This window comes from Zea mays, chromosome 6, assembly GCF_902167145.1.
Source record: "Zea mays cultivar B73 chromosome 6, Zm-B73-REFERENCE-NAM-5.0, whole genome shotgun sequence".
Lineage (NCBI taxonomy): Eukaryota > Viridiplantae > Streptophyta > Magnoliopsida > Poales > Poaceae > Zea > Zea mays.
In genome coordinates this window covers 174,535,991-174,553,702 of record NC_050101.1, presented here as the reverse complement: position 1 = coordinate 174,553,702, position 17,712 = coordinate 174,535,991, and the positions used below count along the sequence as shown (strand labels likewise).

The window sequence follows — 17,712 nt, the reverse complement described above, 5'->3', positions numbered from 1 at the left end:
AAAAGCGAACTCTAATTTCCTAATTTGCACGAGAGCCTTAATTAGACGGTGGTAATATTCTCAAAATTTTGAGGAATCGCACAGAATTCTCCTAAAAATGGACTTTCTACATATATCTTTCCTGATAAGCAGCTGCGATCACATTCGTTAGGCATTAGGCTAAAGAAGTAGCAGTCATCGTTGATTGCTCACTAGCGCCGCTCTTGGTACCAAGACTGATTCAACAGAAACAATGGAGACAAAGCCCTGACGGAATGAATATACATGAGCCCGTGGTTCGATAAGACGATAAGAATGGTGCCGTGTAATCATTCCTCGCTACGAAATCGACTCCCCAGATATATAGCAAACATGTTACCAGCGTTCTCTTCAACAAGCCTAGTCAAGGTTCAACTTGGACACCATAATAATACAGATATAAGACAAAACAAATGGCTTGGTGCACACAAATCGCTCAAAGAACTGGGTAGAACCATGGTGACAAAGGGACCACGACATGAGCGGTTCCAAGGCAAGAAGACTCCACCTCACTTTTTTAGAACACTGCACACCACAAACAGAGAGCAATATTATGTGCCGTACATACATCGAAGGAAATATCGTGCTGCAACAAAGTAAACTAAAGAAAATGTCAGAATGGCCATAGGGCATGTACAACATCGATTCTATATTGTGGTTCCCCAAATACTAAATATAACTAAGAAACCCCTTCGTACAACCCAATGTATCTAAGTCTTTATTTTAATTACTATAACCCCTCAAGATACGACTCATTTAGGTCTTGTTCGGTTATTCTAATTCCATATGAATTGGGCTGTATTAGAATGGATTGAGATGTATTTTAACTTGATATGGATTTAAACCGGTTTAATACCACTCCATCCATATGGCTTAACGGTGAAACGAACAAGCTCTAATAGAACCGTATCTAGACTTAGAGAACTCAGAACCGTGCTAGAGACGTTCCTTCACTAAAATACCGTCTCTTGTGTTTTTTTGCACTTACCCCCTTGATACCCCATAAGATACAGAGCATTTATGTGGGTTGTACATGCCCTAATAGTGGTACTCAGGCATACCCTGGTGTCCTTCAGGAAATTAAACTGGATATTACTTACTTGTAAAGGTAGGCCGCAATACCAAGAATGACACACAGAAGGATGATGTCGATGCAAAAGTTGCGACTTGATCTAAGCTGGTAACAAGTCAATGTGAAAAACAAATGGTACGAGGTCACCAAACTACTCAAGCATTAGTTAGCAAGTGTAGAACGGAAGTGCTAAGTTCTTACTTGAAGAACAGTCTCCTTCAGTCTCACGTTGGTATTCTTCAAATCTGCATTGGCTCTATCCACCTACAATCATCATTATGTAGCAAAATAAGAGTTGCTAGACAATTTCTGGGAGCCAACGAAAACTAATGGCTGCCAGATAACAGACCTTATCATCCATTTCGTCCATCAGAGGGACTTGTCTGTCCAATTCCTGAAGATCGCAGTTACTCAGTTAGTCAGTTAGTTGTCCTTAACTTACTAAAATTACCATATAAAAAAATCAAGTGCAGCAAACAACCTCATTCATATCAGATGCCATGTTTTTCAAAGTTTCCAGTCCTTCACCAATAACGTCCAAACCTTCATCCTGCACAATTTTATTGCCAAAGACAAGTTACACCATATGACAAATTGAGAGGAAATGCATCCAGTAGCAAGAGAATATGAAACAGAAAGGAGGAAAGTGGCTCAGTGAATTTACCTGTTTCATTCTGCGCATCTCATATTCCCGACGGAACTGATTAGATTCTTCTGTCCCCTTAAAGTACTCATCATCAAAGTTTCCATCTGTATGTTTTATGTAAAGTTAAAGAGAGAAATGACATCAGGCAGTTATTCAAACATAAATGAAAGTCAAAACTAGAAGGATCTTGAGTCTGACTACACATGAGGTTCAGTTTGATAGATGGCTTTCCAATAACTAGGGAGCAACAATGTTACTTATTTTAGCCTGACTTATTAATCTAGGTGGTTATGGTTACATTTTCGAATTGGGCACAGTGGTATTTTGAATCACATGTTTCATTGTAATACCCAACTTGGGGATATAAAAGAGAGGAATAAAATTAGCGTAATGTCTTCTCCTTCATAGAACTATTATGAGACATGATTAAAATAAATAATTCCCCAATAAAAGTGCATCATGCTGGAGTTTTGTTGTTGTGCATATAATAATAATAGCAACATTATTAATCAAAATATGATGATAAGGAAATTGAATAGAATCTTAGATGGAGATTAGGGTTTAAAAAAATAGAAAAGAAAGGAGAAGAGATAAAAAGAAAACCCTAGAAATTGGGGAAAAGAGAGGAAAGAAATAAATATTATACAATACAAATTAGAAATTTTAATTACACGGCTTCACCACATTTTGTATGACCAAAATTCATAATTAGTCTGTATACAATTATGCCACAAAGTTTAAATTAGTTTGAAGCTTGGAATTTGGAAAGAAGAGATAAAACAAAACAGAAAAGGATAAAGAAAAGAATAAAGAAGTAGTCGCGTGGGCTCAATCTTCTGAAGCCAGCCCACCTAACCCTACCCACGCGCGGCCCAGTTCCTTATTCCCTACTCGCGCGGCCCGGCTTTCTCCACGCGCGCGCTTGCACTTCACTTCCACGCGGGGCCCACTCGCCAGGGCATTCTCCCACGCTTGCGTGGAGTTCGCGTCTCTGGCGTGTGAGGCCAATCTGTCAGCCCTCGCCACACCATGGCCGAACGGCTCCTGCTCAACCACCTGCGCGATATTCCCAGGCGACGCGCGCTCCAGTATCGAACCTGGCGGCCTATATGACCGCGGGGCTGAGCCGAGTTCTCCCCTATCCCCTTCTCTCCATCGTTTAGTCTCAGCCGCCAGCACACCGAGCTCGTCGGGGGAGACACGAGTCCGCCACCGTCGATCACGTGAACCGCGGGCACCGGGCAATCCGTGGTGCATTCCTGTGTTGCGTCGTGACCCCTTGAAGCTTCGGCAGCCGCTAGTTTCTTCGTTGGTGTCGCGGCTCTAGCACATTTGCTCATCGGACTAGGCACTCGCCGTCGCGCCGTGCAACACCGTGGACCGGCCATCTTGTTGCGAATTCCGGGTATGTGCTTGATCCCCTGTGTTCGCTTAGGTTCTAATTAGCGCTGGGATTGTTCAATTTTGATTGGGCCGTGGGGCTCGTCGGCAATTTGCGTGCCGCCGTGGGATTTCCCCGTCGAGGCACTCGGCTTGCCGAGTTGAGCGGGAGAAAGAAGAGGGGCCAGGACTGTTGATCTCATAATAAACGGCCCTGGTGAGATGAACGGGGGAGAGGTGTTAGAACCGTTGGATCAGGCGCATGCGGGTAGGATTAGATCCGAACACCGTTTTGGACGCGTTCGCCTGAGCCATAGATCTAAGATCCAGTGGTGGTCAGCGTGTACCGCCTCATAGAGTGGCCGATCTAATCTGGATCCCAGAATTCAGATCGGGCGGCTCTGATCGCTCGATACCTCTTCGTAGAGACAGCTTTGCATTTGAGCCCTCGGATAATAGGGCAATAAACCCGCAGTCCTGCGCGAGTTGGTTCTGAGTCACAGGAATTTTTGTAGATTAACCCCTATTGTCTCTGGATTTCGAGGGGCAGTCCAGTCAGCATATAAAATCAGGGAAATTCATTATAAATTCATTTTTAATACAAAAATAATGGTAGAAACTTGTATAAATCATAGAAAATTCATTATAAATCCTTTTTAGCCCACTCCAGTTCCTATAATTTTGTAATATTATTGTGCATCCATATGTGCCTCTGTTTTGGCATGAAAGACACATTAAAATTTATCTGGCACTTAATCTCATATTAAATACATAAAAACTTGGAAAATTCATAACTTAAAATCTATAACCACGAATTTAATGATTCCCGTTCCTATGATCTCATTTTAATGTCTAGATTATTACTGTGTATTTTATTTACATGTTTGGTGTGATGTTAATTTTCGCTATACTATGTATGTATTGTGTTGATGCGAGTAGACGAGCAAGCTTCAGAGGATCCTGAGGTTCAGCTGGTAGAGACTGCCGAGCAGGAGCTCATTGATGGCAAGTTGTGCCCTTGATCACTTCCTTTTACCCATTCATGTTCTTATTAATCATAATGATCTGCATAGGTTAATTATGGGACCCAATAGGTTACCCTAGATTTTGACTATCTTTATACCTTGTTTCACCACTGGTTTTACTACTAAATTTTTGGGTAGTACATGCTATTGCTTTTATGTGGCTTTGGGTATAGAGATATTCATCACTCATTGTTATACTTTCTATTATCTGTTTATTATTACTGTTCATGCTAAGATCATTATGTTAATGGAAACATGGAGAACCACTCGGGAAAACAGTGCTACCACAAGGGTTTAATTGGACGCCCTTGACTGATTAACTAGGAAAGCTAGTGGATGACTACCTTACCCGAAAGGGGCAAGGACAGTAGGGGAGTGGTCAGTGTAGGGAGGTCCTTGGGTTGATTTTGCTGCGATGGCGGTCAGACGAGGGATTCCTGCACTGGAGCTTCCTATAAACTGTAGCGGGTTTTCTGAAGCTAGTGGAACTTTGTAAAGACCTCGTAGTGGTACCCTGCCTCGCTTCCTTGGTAGAGGTGTATGGGGTCTGATCAACTCCGTGGCAAATGGGTAACACGACTTGTGGGTAAAGATGCGCAACCTCTGCAGAGTGTAAAACTGGTATACTAGCCGTGTTCACGGTCATGAGCGGCTCGGACACTCACATGATTAATTTATGGAACTTAAACTTAATTTGTCATTTCATTGCATCTGGGACTATTTTATTATTTTTACTTATTATTACTATGGTTTGGTATTCACTTACACTTAGTAACTGCTAATAAAATTTTGACCAACTTATAAAAGCAATGCTCAGCTTCAACCTTTATTTCATTGATAAGCCTTACACTTCATGAACTCACACCTTTGGTAAGTTCATGCCACATTATTCCCCACAACTTGTTGAGCGATGAACATGTGTGAGCTCACTCTTGCTGTCTCACACCCTCCCACAGGAAAAGAACAGGTGGTCGAAGAGGAGCCGCCTAACACTGAGGCTTTCGACTTGATCTAGGTGGCGTCTCCTAGTCAGCTTTGTGGCGCCAGAGAATAATATATAGTTCGCTTATTTTATCATTTATTTTTGTAAGACTTCCGCTATGTAATAAATACATTTATGATATTTATGACATTTATCTATATGCACTTTGTTATTATATGTGTTGTCTTCTCTGGCGCATATATGAGATGCACTCGACTTTGATCCTTAAATCCGGGTGTGACATTCATAAAAAAGAAATATGCCATTTTTTTCCTGCTAAAAAGAACAAAGGTGGACAACGAAGATGTTCAATTGCTCACTAACCAGCAGTAGAGTCGAACTTTATGGCTCCTCCAGTGCGAGATCCTGAGGCTCCCCAACTTCCATTTTTCTTTGTGGCAGTAGAACTACCATCTGGGATTGATTGTATTCTGTCAGGTAAAGCGGCAACCAGATCACTACGGGTCGCAATTTCTTCTCTTGTCAGCCCTTTCACCTGTTCAAAGGAGTCTTCAGAAACACTAACTTAAATAAATTTTATAACATTGGTAGACCTAAATGTTTGCATGTCGTATTACCGTCAAATATAACCATATAAAAAGGTATGCTAAATTAAACTGTAAGCAGTTCAATCAAGAACAAGTAAAACCAAACAAGTGATTGTTTGCTCAGCACTCAGACGAAACTTTGTATCTTTACGAAAAGTGACGTGTGAATAAGTATGTAAGCTTGTCTAAACTCAAATGTGCAGGTGAGAAGCAAAGCAATCCAGACTAGAGAAAAAAGATCGGGTCATGTAAGCCAAAATCAAGTGGGATGCCGAGACCCATTGACCCAAGAATAACAGTGTATATGAAGTTCCATGAGATCAGAAAAGAGATGACATCAACAATCAGCGCTCAATTATTGTCAAACAAATAACAATGCATTTGAATAAACCAATAAACATAACATGGAGGGAGACCTCATAGTATTTAAATTGGTGTATGAGAGTTGGACAGAAGAGGCGATGAACCTCGTTCTAGGATTGTCTAACTGCAGTGCAGGTTAGTGCCTATACCGCCCACAAAGGAACCAGATGAAGGCCACAATCAACCAATTAACATATGTATAAATTCTAATCAACATGGCAAAACACAAGCTGACAAGCCATTAAAAATTTCACCCATGCATGCCCTGCCCAGTCTGCACGTAGTCACCATGCAAGTAATCTTATGAAATTCTCCTATATGGCTCACTCCCAATCCACACAATACGCAAACTACTGATCCAGACCAGAGGTTATCCCCCAAATTCTGGCATACATGCTAGCACCAACCACCAAGTCATCAACAACCTTAAAATTCACAAAATGGCCTGGTAAATCATTTCCCAAGTGTCGAAACTACCTAAGAATCTAATATCTCTAGCCGCACAGCCTAATTTTAGCCAGCAACAGTCCAAGCAAGTTTAGTTACTGGCAAACACGAAGACAAACCCTCAAGTTACAGAGCTCGCCGATCGAGCACACTTCACCTATAACTCAGCGGAGGCAATGCGGGTACTAGAGCGGCAACCTTCTTAACGGCGAGGCGCTGCAGCTTGGGAAGGTCCTCCTCGAGGAGCTTGGCCTTGGTGCGCCGGATCTCGGCGTTAAGCGCCACCACCGCGGCCCGGTTCTTCTCTTGCTTCGCCGTTTCCGCTTTCTGTTCCAAACGCCAAACAGACCGTCGTCAGATTCAGATCCAGGGCTCCGGGCCGCTGACGCAGAGCGAGAGGACGGGATCTCACATCGACGCATTGGTTGATGTCCGCGTCGACGGACGCGTAGAGGCGGGCGAACGGGTCGTCGCCGGCGACGTTGGCGCCGTTGAGCTTGTCGACGTCGTACTTGTCGTACTTCTGGCAGATCGCGTCCACCCGGGTGAGGATGTCGATCACGGTCATCCTCGCGCCCCGATTTCTCCCACCGCGAGCGAATTCGAGACGAGGACTGCGGAGGAAGGAAGCGAAGCGAGGCGAGGAACAACCCGAGTACGGCGAGCCAACCGAAGCTGAACTGAACGGGGGAAACGGGAAAGGGAAGAAACGACACGATGCGGCGGAACCTGCCCGAGACCCCGAGTCAGGCAGCCTGGAGGGTGGGGGAACACAGCCTGGCGACGCTGTCCGCCGGGTCCCACCAACCAGCCGGCCAAGACTCACATCGGTTGGTGTGTTGATTGGGCCGAGCTGTGGCAGGTTTGGGCTTGGGCCGTGTTTTTTTGTAAAATATAATGTAGACCCATAAAATATATGACCAGACCTAGACCCATCAGCCAAACTGATATACTCTCTCAGCGAAAAGGGACTCTCGACGAAAAAAAAACAGTGTAGTATCTAAAAAAACCTAAAGGTATTGTCCATGTTCAGTAGATGTATGTATGCTTGATTGGCCGAAGTAGCCAAATATATATCATGCCAAGATTACAATACTCCCTTTGCCGCGATGCCAAAAAGATAACATAAACATTAACCAGCTTGCATAAGCAAAGCAACAATTAATGCCATGGCTGCCGTGTCCTAAATACACTAACCTAACGACCTTACAATATCCTTAGATTCCTTGCGAGTTTGTTCTGTTGCATATAAGCGCATGATACAATCAAACAAGCACGCACGTTACATTACACACTGTTTGCGATTAGACTTTAGAGTTTCTCGGGTCAGATTTGTGGGTCCGTCAGATTCGGGTCGGACCATAGAAAAAACCGACTCGAGTCCATACATATCCTAACGAAAACATAGCCCAACCTGATGGCTCGTGGGTCAGCTCGTCCGTCGATGTGGCTCGGTCCATATAAGGTCATGTTCGATTATTTAGGTCTCATATAAATTAAACAGGATTGAAAAAAAATATGAAAGATTTTAATTTGTTTGGAATTGAAACTCACTTAATCCCACGTAATCTACATGGATTGATAGCAAACCAAACAGACCCCCAATCTGATATTTCTGGATAGATCGGTCCAGATTAATCTTATCGGGTGGCCTATGCTAGCTTCACGTCGATGTTCATGATGTCATAGTGTGTAAGCATATCGTCCTACAACAAGAAGATCCAGTGAAGCATATCGTCTCTAGGTAACACTACATGCGCTCTCTATTCTCGTACACGCATGAATCATGACTGTGTGATAGAAAGAACGACTCAACACTGAATTGGTGACATGCATGCGATTTTGTGTCACGTGCTTGCAGACAAGAGGAGAACGCCGCCACCTTATATGGCTTTTCAGAGACATCAATTGCTAAATAATGTAGCTGATCAATTCTAATTAGATCTGACAGAGTACTAAAGGGTGTTTAAATGCACTATAGACAGGGACAGTCGGAGAGTTTTATAACCTTTTATATATAAGTTTATTTAATATTAAGCATAGAAAAAATGAAGATTTGAGTGGGCTAAAACAGTCATGTTCTAGGCTGAGGCGGTATTTGAATGTAATAAAGATAATAGTTAGTTAACTAAAAAATTATTAGTGAAATTAGCTAGCTAACTAATAACTAATTTACTAAAAATAACTAATAGTTTAACTATTAGCTAGAGTGTTTGAATATCTACAGCTAATTTTAGACACTAACTATTAGTTCCAGTGCATTCAAACACTCCCTTACTCGTCAGATCGGTCCAGTCCTCTCTCGACTCCTGTCCTACTACTTGGATCAGTCCTTGTATCTATTAACAACTATAACGACCCAATGGGCATGACCGTAACGTCCAGGCCCATGTCGTCCACGGTCTAACTAAGAGGACGGTGTCGTCCGCTCGACAGGCTCGCTGCCGCAACTCCCGCACGATGTATTAGTCATTGCTTGTACGTGTATAAATATTACACTTGAGATCAATATACAAAATGTTGTTCATCCAATCATTCTCACAACATTTACCCATATGGTCCCATTCTTCTCGACGCCACTCGAGCCAGTCCACCCCGATATCCCCTTCCTGACGCCGCCCGCCGCCACCCCTTCCCGACGCGCGACAACACCCCTGCCCCTTCCCAATGCTCTTGTTCCGCTCGTTGTTGTCGCGATGGGAGGCCTGCTCGGAAGGCCTGATCTCGCACGCTGCGGTGACGTGAATCGTCTCTGACGACTAGTGAGCTTGGCGAACCAGCGAGTCCTGGCTCTTAGTCATAGACATTGCCCAACGCCGTCCCTTTCCCAATGTCCCCACCCTTCAATGAGATCGACATTTGACAAGATACGCATGACTTCGATTCGGTCAGCAAAAAATTAGAGGTGTGTTTGCTTCTTTTGTGCATATAGTTCTCTTATTTGAACTTGTGTCACATACTGATATGAAACTTGAATCCCATGCAACACTAGTTTTTTACGATCTTACTTGATTTCGACCTTGGATCTTTTTGGCCCCATGAATTCCCGTCCTATGTTCGCCATTGGCTATAGCTAATAGTTAGTTAGCTAAAAATTAATAGTAAAATTAGCTAGCTAATAAATAACTACTTAACTATTAGTTAATTTGCTAAAAGTAGCTAATAGCTGAAGTATTAGATAGATTGTTTGGATATCTTTAGTTAATTTTAGTAGCTAACTATTAGTTCAAGTGTATTCATACATCCCCTAAGGGTAATAACCAATAAATATATAATGCGTAAGTTATATATTTATTCCATGCCAAGGGAGACTTTGCAGCTCCCGGTGCGAGAGCTAATCATAGGCAATGTCAACACTAGTACGTACGAGCCCCATTGCTGAGTCAAGATGGCCATCATGTTGCCCATCTCGTCAAACAAAGGAAACAAATAAGCGCACCCATCAGCATCGATCAGCGAAAAATACCGCCACTTGAAACGCATGCTACTAATATATAGGATAGTATAGTAGTAGTAGAAACTAGAAGCCTAGCTAGATCGAAATAGAACAGGCGGAAGCTACTAACTAGCTAGCTAAAAAACACCTCGTATCTGCCTTTGATTCACACGGCACATCAGCTCACGTCCGTTCGTCCGTCCTCAATGTTTCATTCAAAGTTTCAAACCTACTAGGCCGCCACGATTTTCTAAAGGGAGAGGCCGGTAGCTAGCTCGTTTCTGCTCACGTTTATTTCATCTGTTACACGCCGGCGCGGCGGCGAAGGACGACGACCGCGGCGTGTGAACCGGCACCTGTACGCTAGAATTCCCCCGGCACCTAATGATTGTGTCCGGCCGGCCGGCGGTCATGTGCGGCGCGTGTTATCGCGACTAGCTAGTGTGTCTGCACATCCCTCCTGGTCATTGACGCTGAGCCACGAGACGAGGAATTCGAAGGCGACGACGATGAGACAATTAATTAGACAAACAAAGCGGCAGACGCGAGAGTAGTTTATATATAGAAGATGATCCGGCCGTTTATTTTAATTTTGTGCGAGGACGACGACGACAGTGACCGTACCGTACCGGGACATGCAAACTTTGTGGACAAGAAGAAACGTCGTCGCCGCCGCCGCCGCCGAACTCCTGAGGTTGGATCGAGTCGAGACTACGTGGATTGGATGAACGATGGCGCTGATGGTTGGGTTTAAAATACTCGGTGATCACCACTAGCTAGCTAGTATAGTACTACCAGGCAAGGCATGAAAGGAGCTATAGCTAGTCTCTTCGGCTCTGCATGTAACTCCGATCCTATGGAGAAATAGAAGGATCGGAAGCGGAGCTAGCTCGCACCAGGCAGGACGAACTTGCGTGCTGAGCCCAGCGTGACGTTCACGCGAGACACAGTAAAAATTCTACTAGTAGTATACTTTGGTTGGTTGATGTGAGTGACGTTCACGCGAGTCACATGTTTAGTAGTCCCTGACTGGACTGCGCCTGGGATCGTCAGCCAAGTCCTCTCGGTGTCAGTTGGGGGACATGCCCAGGGTCGGTCAGGCTGGGATTGGGTGCTGCAGTGCATGCATGCGAAAATCCGGGCACCTTGCGCGGCGACGGCGACGACGACGGGTGTGAAACGGCGCCGGCAGTCGTAGATGCGCGGTAACTAACTACTACTAGTAGTAAACAAACTGCGGGCTATTATCGGTAGCCACTGAGCTTTTTGACTTGCTACTGCCTGCACTCTCGAGGGCCCGTTTGCCAGAAGCAAAACATGCACATTCCTCTCGGACCTGCCTGGAGAAAAAAAAATTGGCGAGCTGGCCTCAAATAAAGTCGTCACGCGTGCAGGGGAAAACCCCGCCACGTCAAGGAACGGACGAGCTGCAAGAATATGCCCGGCGAGAGAAGCCAACAAAGAGAAGGGCGGGGGCGGCCGGTGGCCACACGAACAGAAACACCGATTCACGTGGCCTAAAGAGGGATCCTACGACTGTCTGATTGAGAGGCGTCACCGGCCGCTGCTAGCTGCCCTTGTAAGTGCAAGTTTATGGTGTTAAAAAACTGTTGTGGGCTGTTAGGTGTTAAAAAGCTAAAAAATGTTTGGTGTAAACCACTAAAAGTCGTTAAAAGATATTTGATATATGTTTTCACATTTCCATCCGAAAGCCACTATAAATAGATCCAGGGGTGTGCTTTCAGTTTTGCACTGCGAGAAAATCGGTTTTTTATAGAAAGTTGCTTCCTGAATCCGGTACTTTGGTTTAGCTTTTAGCTTATATGGGGCAAAAACCAAAGCCAAAAGCCAAACCAGACACATCCTTAGTTGGAATGTGGCTGTGAAAAAAGTTATTGTGGGGGGGTGTGAGTTGTGAGCTATAAAAAGCTAAAAATCATTTAGTAGAAGCCGCTAAAAGTCCTTCCATATTTATTTGCACACTTCCATCGAAAGCCATTAAAGACATGTTCAGAGTTGCTTTCAATTTTGTACGAAAACTAGCTTTTGGAAAAAAGCTGCGTATGATTTCATCCCTTTGGTTTGGCTTTTTGAGAGCAAAAGCTAATGCTAAGGCCAAAAGTCAAACCAAACACACCTTTAATAATATATCTTATAGTGGTTTATGATGTTTCTATGTCACATATGACAAAATAAAAGTCTTCTCATATAATAAGTCTTTCATGATATAAGATATATATTTAATATTTGGTCCACCTCTTTCTCTCATAAAAAATTTTGAGATTCGTGAGTAGCCCACTTCTAGCTGGCTACTAATGAGCAGCTCGCTTCCCTTCTGTTTCCAACTCTCTTTCTTCCACGTTACCACAAATCTGATGAGCAGATATAATAATGTGATGTAGCCTGGGTGCAAGAGATGTTATGTCAGATTTTGTGATGATGTGGAAGAAAGAGAAATAAAGAGATAAATAAAATGAGCTGCTCACTAGTAGCCAGTAGAAGGCGGGCTCCTCATAGACTTCAGGACACTTTGTGAGAGAAATGGATGGAGCAATTATATAATGTGAGGGTTGTTATATGAGCAGATTTTTAGTTGGCTATATATATCATATGGCACCATTATAAAGCCCGCTGTGAACTATATTATGAAACTTACTCTTAAGAGCAAGTATAATAAAATATTGTAGGTGGGTTGAAAGAGATGGTACATTGAATTTATGGTGATGTAGAAGAAAGAGAAATGAAGAGGGAGAAAAAGCAGACTGCTCACTCATAGCAAGCTGAGAATGAGTTGTATACGGACTTTAAGGTAGTGTTTGGTTGAGGAGCCAACTAGAAAGGAGTCGTTCCATCCCTGATTCTAGGAACAGAGCCGCTCTGTTCTGTGTTTGGTAAGCTGGAACGGAGCGGCTCTGTTTTTTGTTTGGTTGCAGAGTGAACTGGAACAGAGCGGCTCCATTCTTTGTTTGGCTGAAGAGTCACTGAAGTTCATCACAACATGCAGGCTCCATCCGTGACTGTGCGAGCGGGCTGGGAACGGAGCGGCTCCGTCCGGTTGATTTTTTGGAGTGGGATGGTTTCGGATCTGAGGAGAATATTCCCTAATTGGAGCCACTCCGTTGTAGTTACTTTGTAAACAAACAACAATAAAACTGGGACAGAACGACTCCATTCTACTTGCCTCTTCAACCAAACAATACCTAAGATTGTTCTGGATTCTTGATCACCGAATCAGCTCTCAAGTAAAAAAAAAGACGCATCCTTTACGGACAGGTACATCATGTGACCTAGTGAGGTACCATTCGGCTCCTAACCCCTACAGAAAGAGACAGCAGCAAAGCCGGTCTAGCTTGCTGGTCGCTCTCCACCAGCTTTGCTTCGCGGGACCTGCAAGCCACTGACCCTTCTCCGTGTCCATGCGTGCATGGATCGGTGTTGCGGAAGCTGCGGTGCAGTGCAGGCGTCCGGCGGACTGCACGTACGGCAGCGTACGTACGTGGTAGTTCTGGATGACCACTCTTCCGCACGAGTGTTACTGACACACGGTTTTACTTCGACGCTGTCCACACCACAGTGATTGCTTCCATTCCATGTGATCGTCGTCAAGCATCTCTCTCTGTGCATGCGCAGTGTGTGGCCGTTCCGTGCAGCCTGCATGCGTGAGTCCGCTTCGAATTTTCGACTGATTGATCCAAATGAAACCCACCAGGCGGTCCAGCGCATTTGCTGAGTACGACTACGTGCGTGGTGGTTAGCTAGGTCGTTAGAGCAACCAAAGCAGAAAGGGGAGCAGCGCCTTTGGCTGGCACAGCCGTCGTTTCCTGTCATCGTTTTGTCCTGCCAGCAGTACAGAGAGAACCGATCCCCCCCTCAGCCTCAAAGAAGAAGGGAAGTCCACTCCCCGGCCGGCCGGAACATCCCATCCATGCATACCTGTCTTGACTTGTTGCGCCAGTGGGCGAGGCCACCACCTACTACTACTACTACTTCCTTCCGATGCCGAAATGCGCGGATACTTTTGTGTGTTACTTGATTAATGCACCAGTAGCTACGTACCCCATCGATCACGTCCTTAGCCCAGCGAACCTTCTAAAAATAAAAAACGTCAACGAGTGTCACAGCAGGGGGCAAAAAAAAAAAAAACAGCGTCGTCAGCAAGCTCCAGAACCGGCTAAGGTGCAGAGTAGGAGAACTTGTAGCTTGCAAGTTGCAAGGCGGTGGCACGCTGTGGAATGGAAGGAGCTGAAGAATGTCTCTGGCAATATCTGCCCCCACCGGGGCCCCTCACGTTACAATGCCACGGGAAGACATTGCCTACAGTTCGGTTTTGGCCGTGATCGGAAGTGCTGTTTTGCAGTAAACCTGTAGAAACCAAGCAGTATTAGCCGTCACAGCTGTGGTAAGAGTGCAGCCAAGTAGTAGCGAGTAGATTCTCAGTTCAGGTGAGGACTATGCGCCCATTTTGTCATTGCAACGATCACTAAAATCAGTGAGTAAAAACACTTCTATTATAGAAGGTGTTTTGCAAAACTAGTATAAGCCATTTCTGCCAAACAATTTATGCAACAGTTTCAGCTCTAAGAAGACTGTTTTTTTTAGAAAAAGTTAAAGCGAGAGCTGTTTTTCGAAAAAAAAATATGCAATTTGGAGTGGGCGTAGCCTATCTATCAACGGAGCGAGAGCGAGAGCTGTAGCTTCACAAAGTGAAAAAGACTCGTAGTAGTTTACAACTTTAGAAGCTGTATTGAATCATGTTTTTCCCCTTCTAAATTCTGATAAAGAGCCAAAAGGTACAGAACAACGAGGCAGCGCTCCTGAAACTCGAATTGTAAAACAGTGACAAACCGCGATGGCTTAAAGATGGAGCAACCGCGCAATGGCCTAGCTCTAAGTAACTTTGGAAGTTACGTACTATGTAAGCTGCATAAATGTAAATGGTCACTAGATCGATTAGGCTATCTCTATCATCTTACCCATCCTTATAATCATACTCAAACTACATTCTATAAATAATGTAGTATATAGTGGTAAACAGTGTTTTAGGTGACCATAGTAGTCTCATAGGGACGTATATATAGCATTGGAATTTCGTTTAGATGGTGTTGACGCCTTTTTGGAGCGCCAAACACTCAACAAGAACCGTGGCGGTGCCTTCTGCACAGGGGCGGACGGTCCGCGCGCAGGGGCCGGACGGTCCGCGGCCTGGTGCGAGGCGCGGTGGTGCTCTCTGCGCAAGGGTGGACTGTCCGCGGCCTGGGGCCGGACGGTCCGCGGCCTGGTGCGCGGCTAGGGCTCCTGCCTGACGGCCGGACGGTCCGCGCCCTGGGGCCGGACGGTCCGCGCGTACGCAGGGACGGCGGAAGATCGCCGACGGCGCCTGGATCTCGCTCCCGGGAGGGACCCCGTCGGGGAGCAGAGATCCTAGGTGGTGTCTAGGCTCGGGTAGACCGACCTAGACTCCTCTAATCGACGTAGAGTTGAGGAGAGGCGGAGAATTTGGGGATTGGAAGGCTAAACTAGGGCTAAACTAGAACTACTCCTAAGATAAAATGCGAAATAGAAGTTGTATTGATTCGATTGATGGTGGTTCAATCGGCCGTAGCCCTTCATCTATATAAAGGGGGGGGGTCTGGATCCGCTTCCAACTGATTTCCGAGTTAATCCCGCGGTTTTAGGTAACAAATCCCGCGAGAAACTAGGAACCCTAACTGACTCTGCGCACGCGCGGACCGTCCGCGCCACCACTGCGGACGGTCCGGACCGCGGACCGTCCGGCCTCCGGGCCGGACCGTCCGCACGGTCATTTTGGGTTCCAACATATGCCCCCCCTGCCTTTTGGTGAAGGTTGACGAACCAAAAGCATATGAACTAAACCTGATGTAAGTCACCGGCTTTTCGATATGGAGATTATTCAATAAAGCACCAATATAAAGACCGTTTCGGATTGTATCTTTCTCGGCCATGACCATTTGATCAATGGATCAAAAGGAATAGAATGGAGGTGCCCCCCAGTCTGGATAGACGAAGGGACTATACATGTACCATGGATTCATCATCGTGCCATTCCATGTTTGAACAGGATAATATACCGACGATGAGTAAATAGGTGGAAAGTACCCTGGTCTCATAGAATGAATAGGCGATGCTTGTTGTGTCGCCTTTCGGGCCGTTTTGTTTAACCGTTTTGTTTTAGCAGGTGGCCGGGGTTTCTTTGTTGACCGATCACGTGGAACAGTCTTTTTGCTAGCATTTTTGGAGAGCAACTGATCAAAAGTAGGATCGGCTTTGATCAGCCGATTATATGTGCTTTGACCTTGCGCCTTTTTCCTTGCTTTGTGTAGAGGTTGACGCCTTTGGTCATAGGGGGACTGTCCGGCTGAGTTAGCCGGACCGTTTGTCTGAGCACCGGATCGTCCGCACGTAGGTGCCGGACCATCTACGATGTTCGGGCTAGGCTGATGTGTTTGGTTCACTAACTGTGCCTGCCCCCCAGTGTCTTCGGACTTTTTAGCCTTCTCGTCCGAAGCCTTTCGAGCAATCTCTTTTTGTGATATATCTGACATGCGGGGATCGCCAATGACGATACCCTTGCCTTTGCCTTTATCGGCCATTTCGGGCCGAACCAAGACCTTTTTGCATGTGAGTTCTATTGTATTAACAGGAAAGGGTTGTGTGTCTACTTGCATCTCCTGAAAAGCCAATCGACCCTCATTTATGGCCGATTGTATCTGTCGACGAAAAACATTACAATCATTGGTGGCATGAGAAAAGGAATTATGCCACTTACAATAAGCACGCCTCTTTAATTCATCAGGAGGAGGAATAGTATGAGTTAATTTAATGTTGCCGTTTTTCAGTAACTCGTCAAATATTTTATCGCATTTGGCAACATTAAACGTAAACTTAACTTCTTCTTGTCGATTCTTTCGAATCGACTGTAAAGCAGAACACGGTGAAGGTTTAGCCTGCCCTGGCCAAACCAGTTCAGCGGTGTATACATTCGTGGATTCATCGTCCGAGTTATCATATCCCACTAGATGCATCTTATGGCTAGCCGATTTTGATGTTTCCTTACTTCGGCTTTCACATGTCATAGCCCGCTGGTGCAAGTGCACTAGCGAAAAGAATTGGGTGCCATCTAATTTTTCTTTTAAGTAGGGTCGCAACCCATTGAAAGCTAGCCCTGTTAGTTGTTTTTCCGCGACATGAATCTGAAAGCATCGGTTTCTAGTGTCCCGGAATCTCCGGATATAGTCATTAACCGATTCTTCAGGCCCCTGTCGGACTGAAGCTAAGTCAGCCAATTCTAACTCACGTTCTCCTGAGAAGAAGTGTTCATGAAATTTCTGCTCTAATTCTTCCCAAGAGTTAATAGAGTTTGGTGGCAAAGCTGCGTACCATGCAAATGCAGTATCAGTAAGGGACAACGAGAATAAACGAACGCGGTAGGCTTCCCCATCAGCCAATTCTCCCAAGTGTGCTATGAATTGGCTTATATGTTCATGTGTGCTTTTCCCACCTTCACCAGAAAACTTAGAGAAGTCTGGTATTCTAGTCCCCTGTGGATATGGCACAGTGTCGAATCGGTGGCTATAAGGCTTCCGATACGATTGCCCTGTACCTGACACACTAATACCGAGTTTGTCCCTGAACATCCCGGCTACCTCGTCTCTGATCCTCTCCGCCATATCTGGCGACCATCCATTGAGTTTGTGGGTGGAGATTTCAGGTTGCCTGACGTTACTCTGTCGGCTTTCCTCCCAGAGATGTTTGAGGTGTGTGTTAGGTGTCCTAT

General features: G+C 45.1%; 1 protein-coding gene across 1 annotated transcript; it reads right to left on the bottom strand.

Annotated features, from left to right (window-relative positions):
• Positions 1 to 42: 42 nt before the first annotated feature.
• On the bottom strand, positions 43 to 7,277 carry LOC100283631 (uncharacterized). The gene is made up of 9 exons (NM_001156532.2): positions 6,894 to 7,277; positions 6,680 to 6,808; positions 5,448 to 5,619; positions 1,755 to 1,840; positions 1,572 to 1,640; positions 1,440 to 1,484; positions 1,292 to 1,354; positions 1,119 to 1,195; positions 43 to 543 (listed from the first exon to the last, which is right to left on the bottom strand). The coding sequence occupies exons 1-9, from the start codon at positions 7,047 to 7,049 to the stop codon at positions 528 to 530; spliced, it is 813 nt and encodes a 270-aa protein (NP_001150004.2). The 5' UTR covers positions 7,050 to 7,277; the 3' UTR covers positions 43 to 527.
• Positions 7,278 to 17,712: the final 10,435 nt, after the last annotated feature.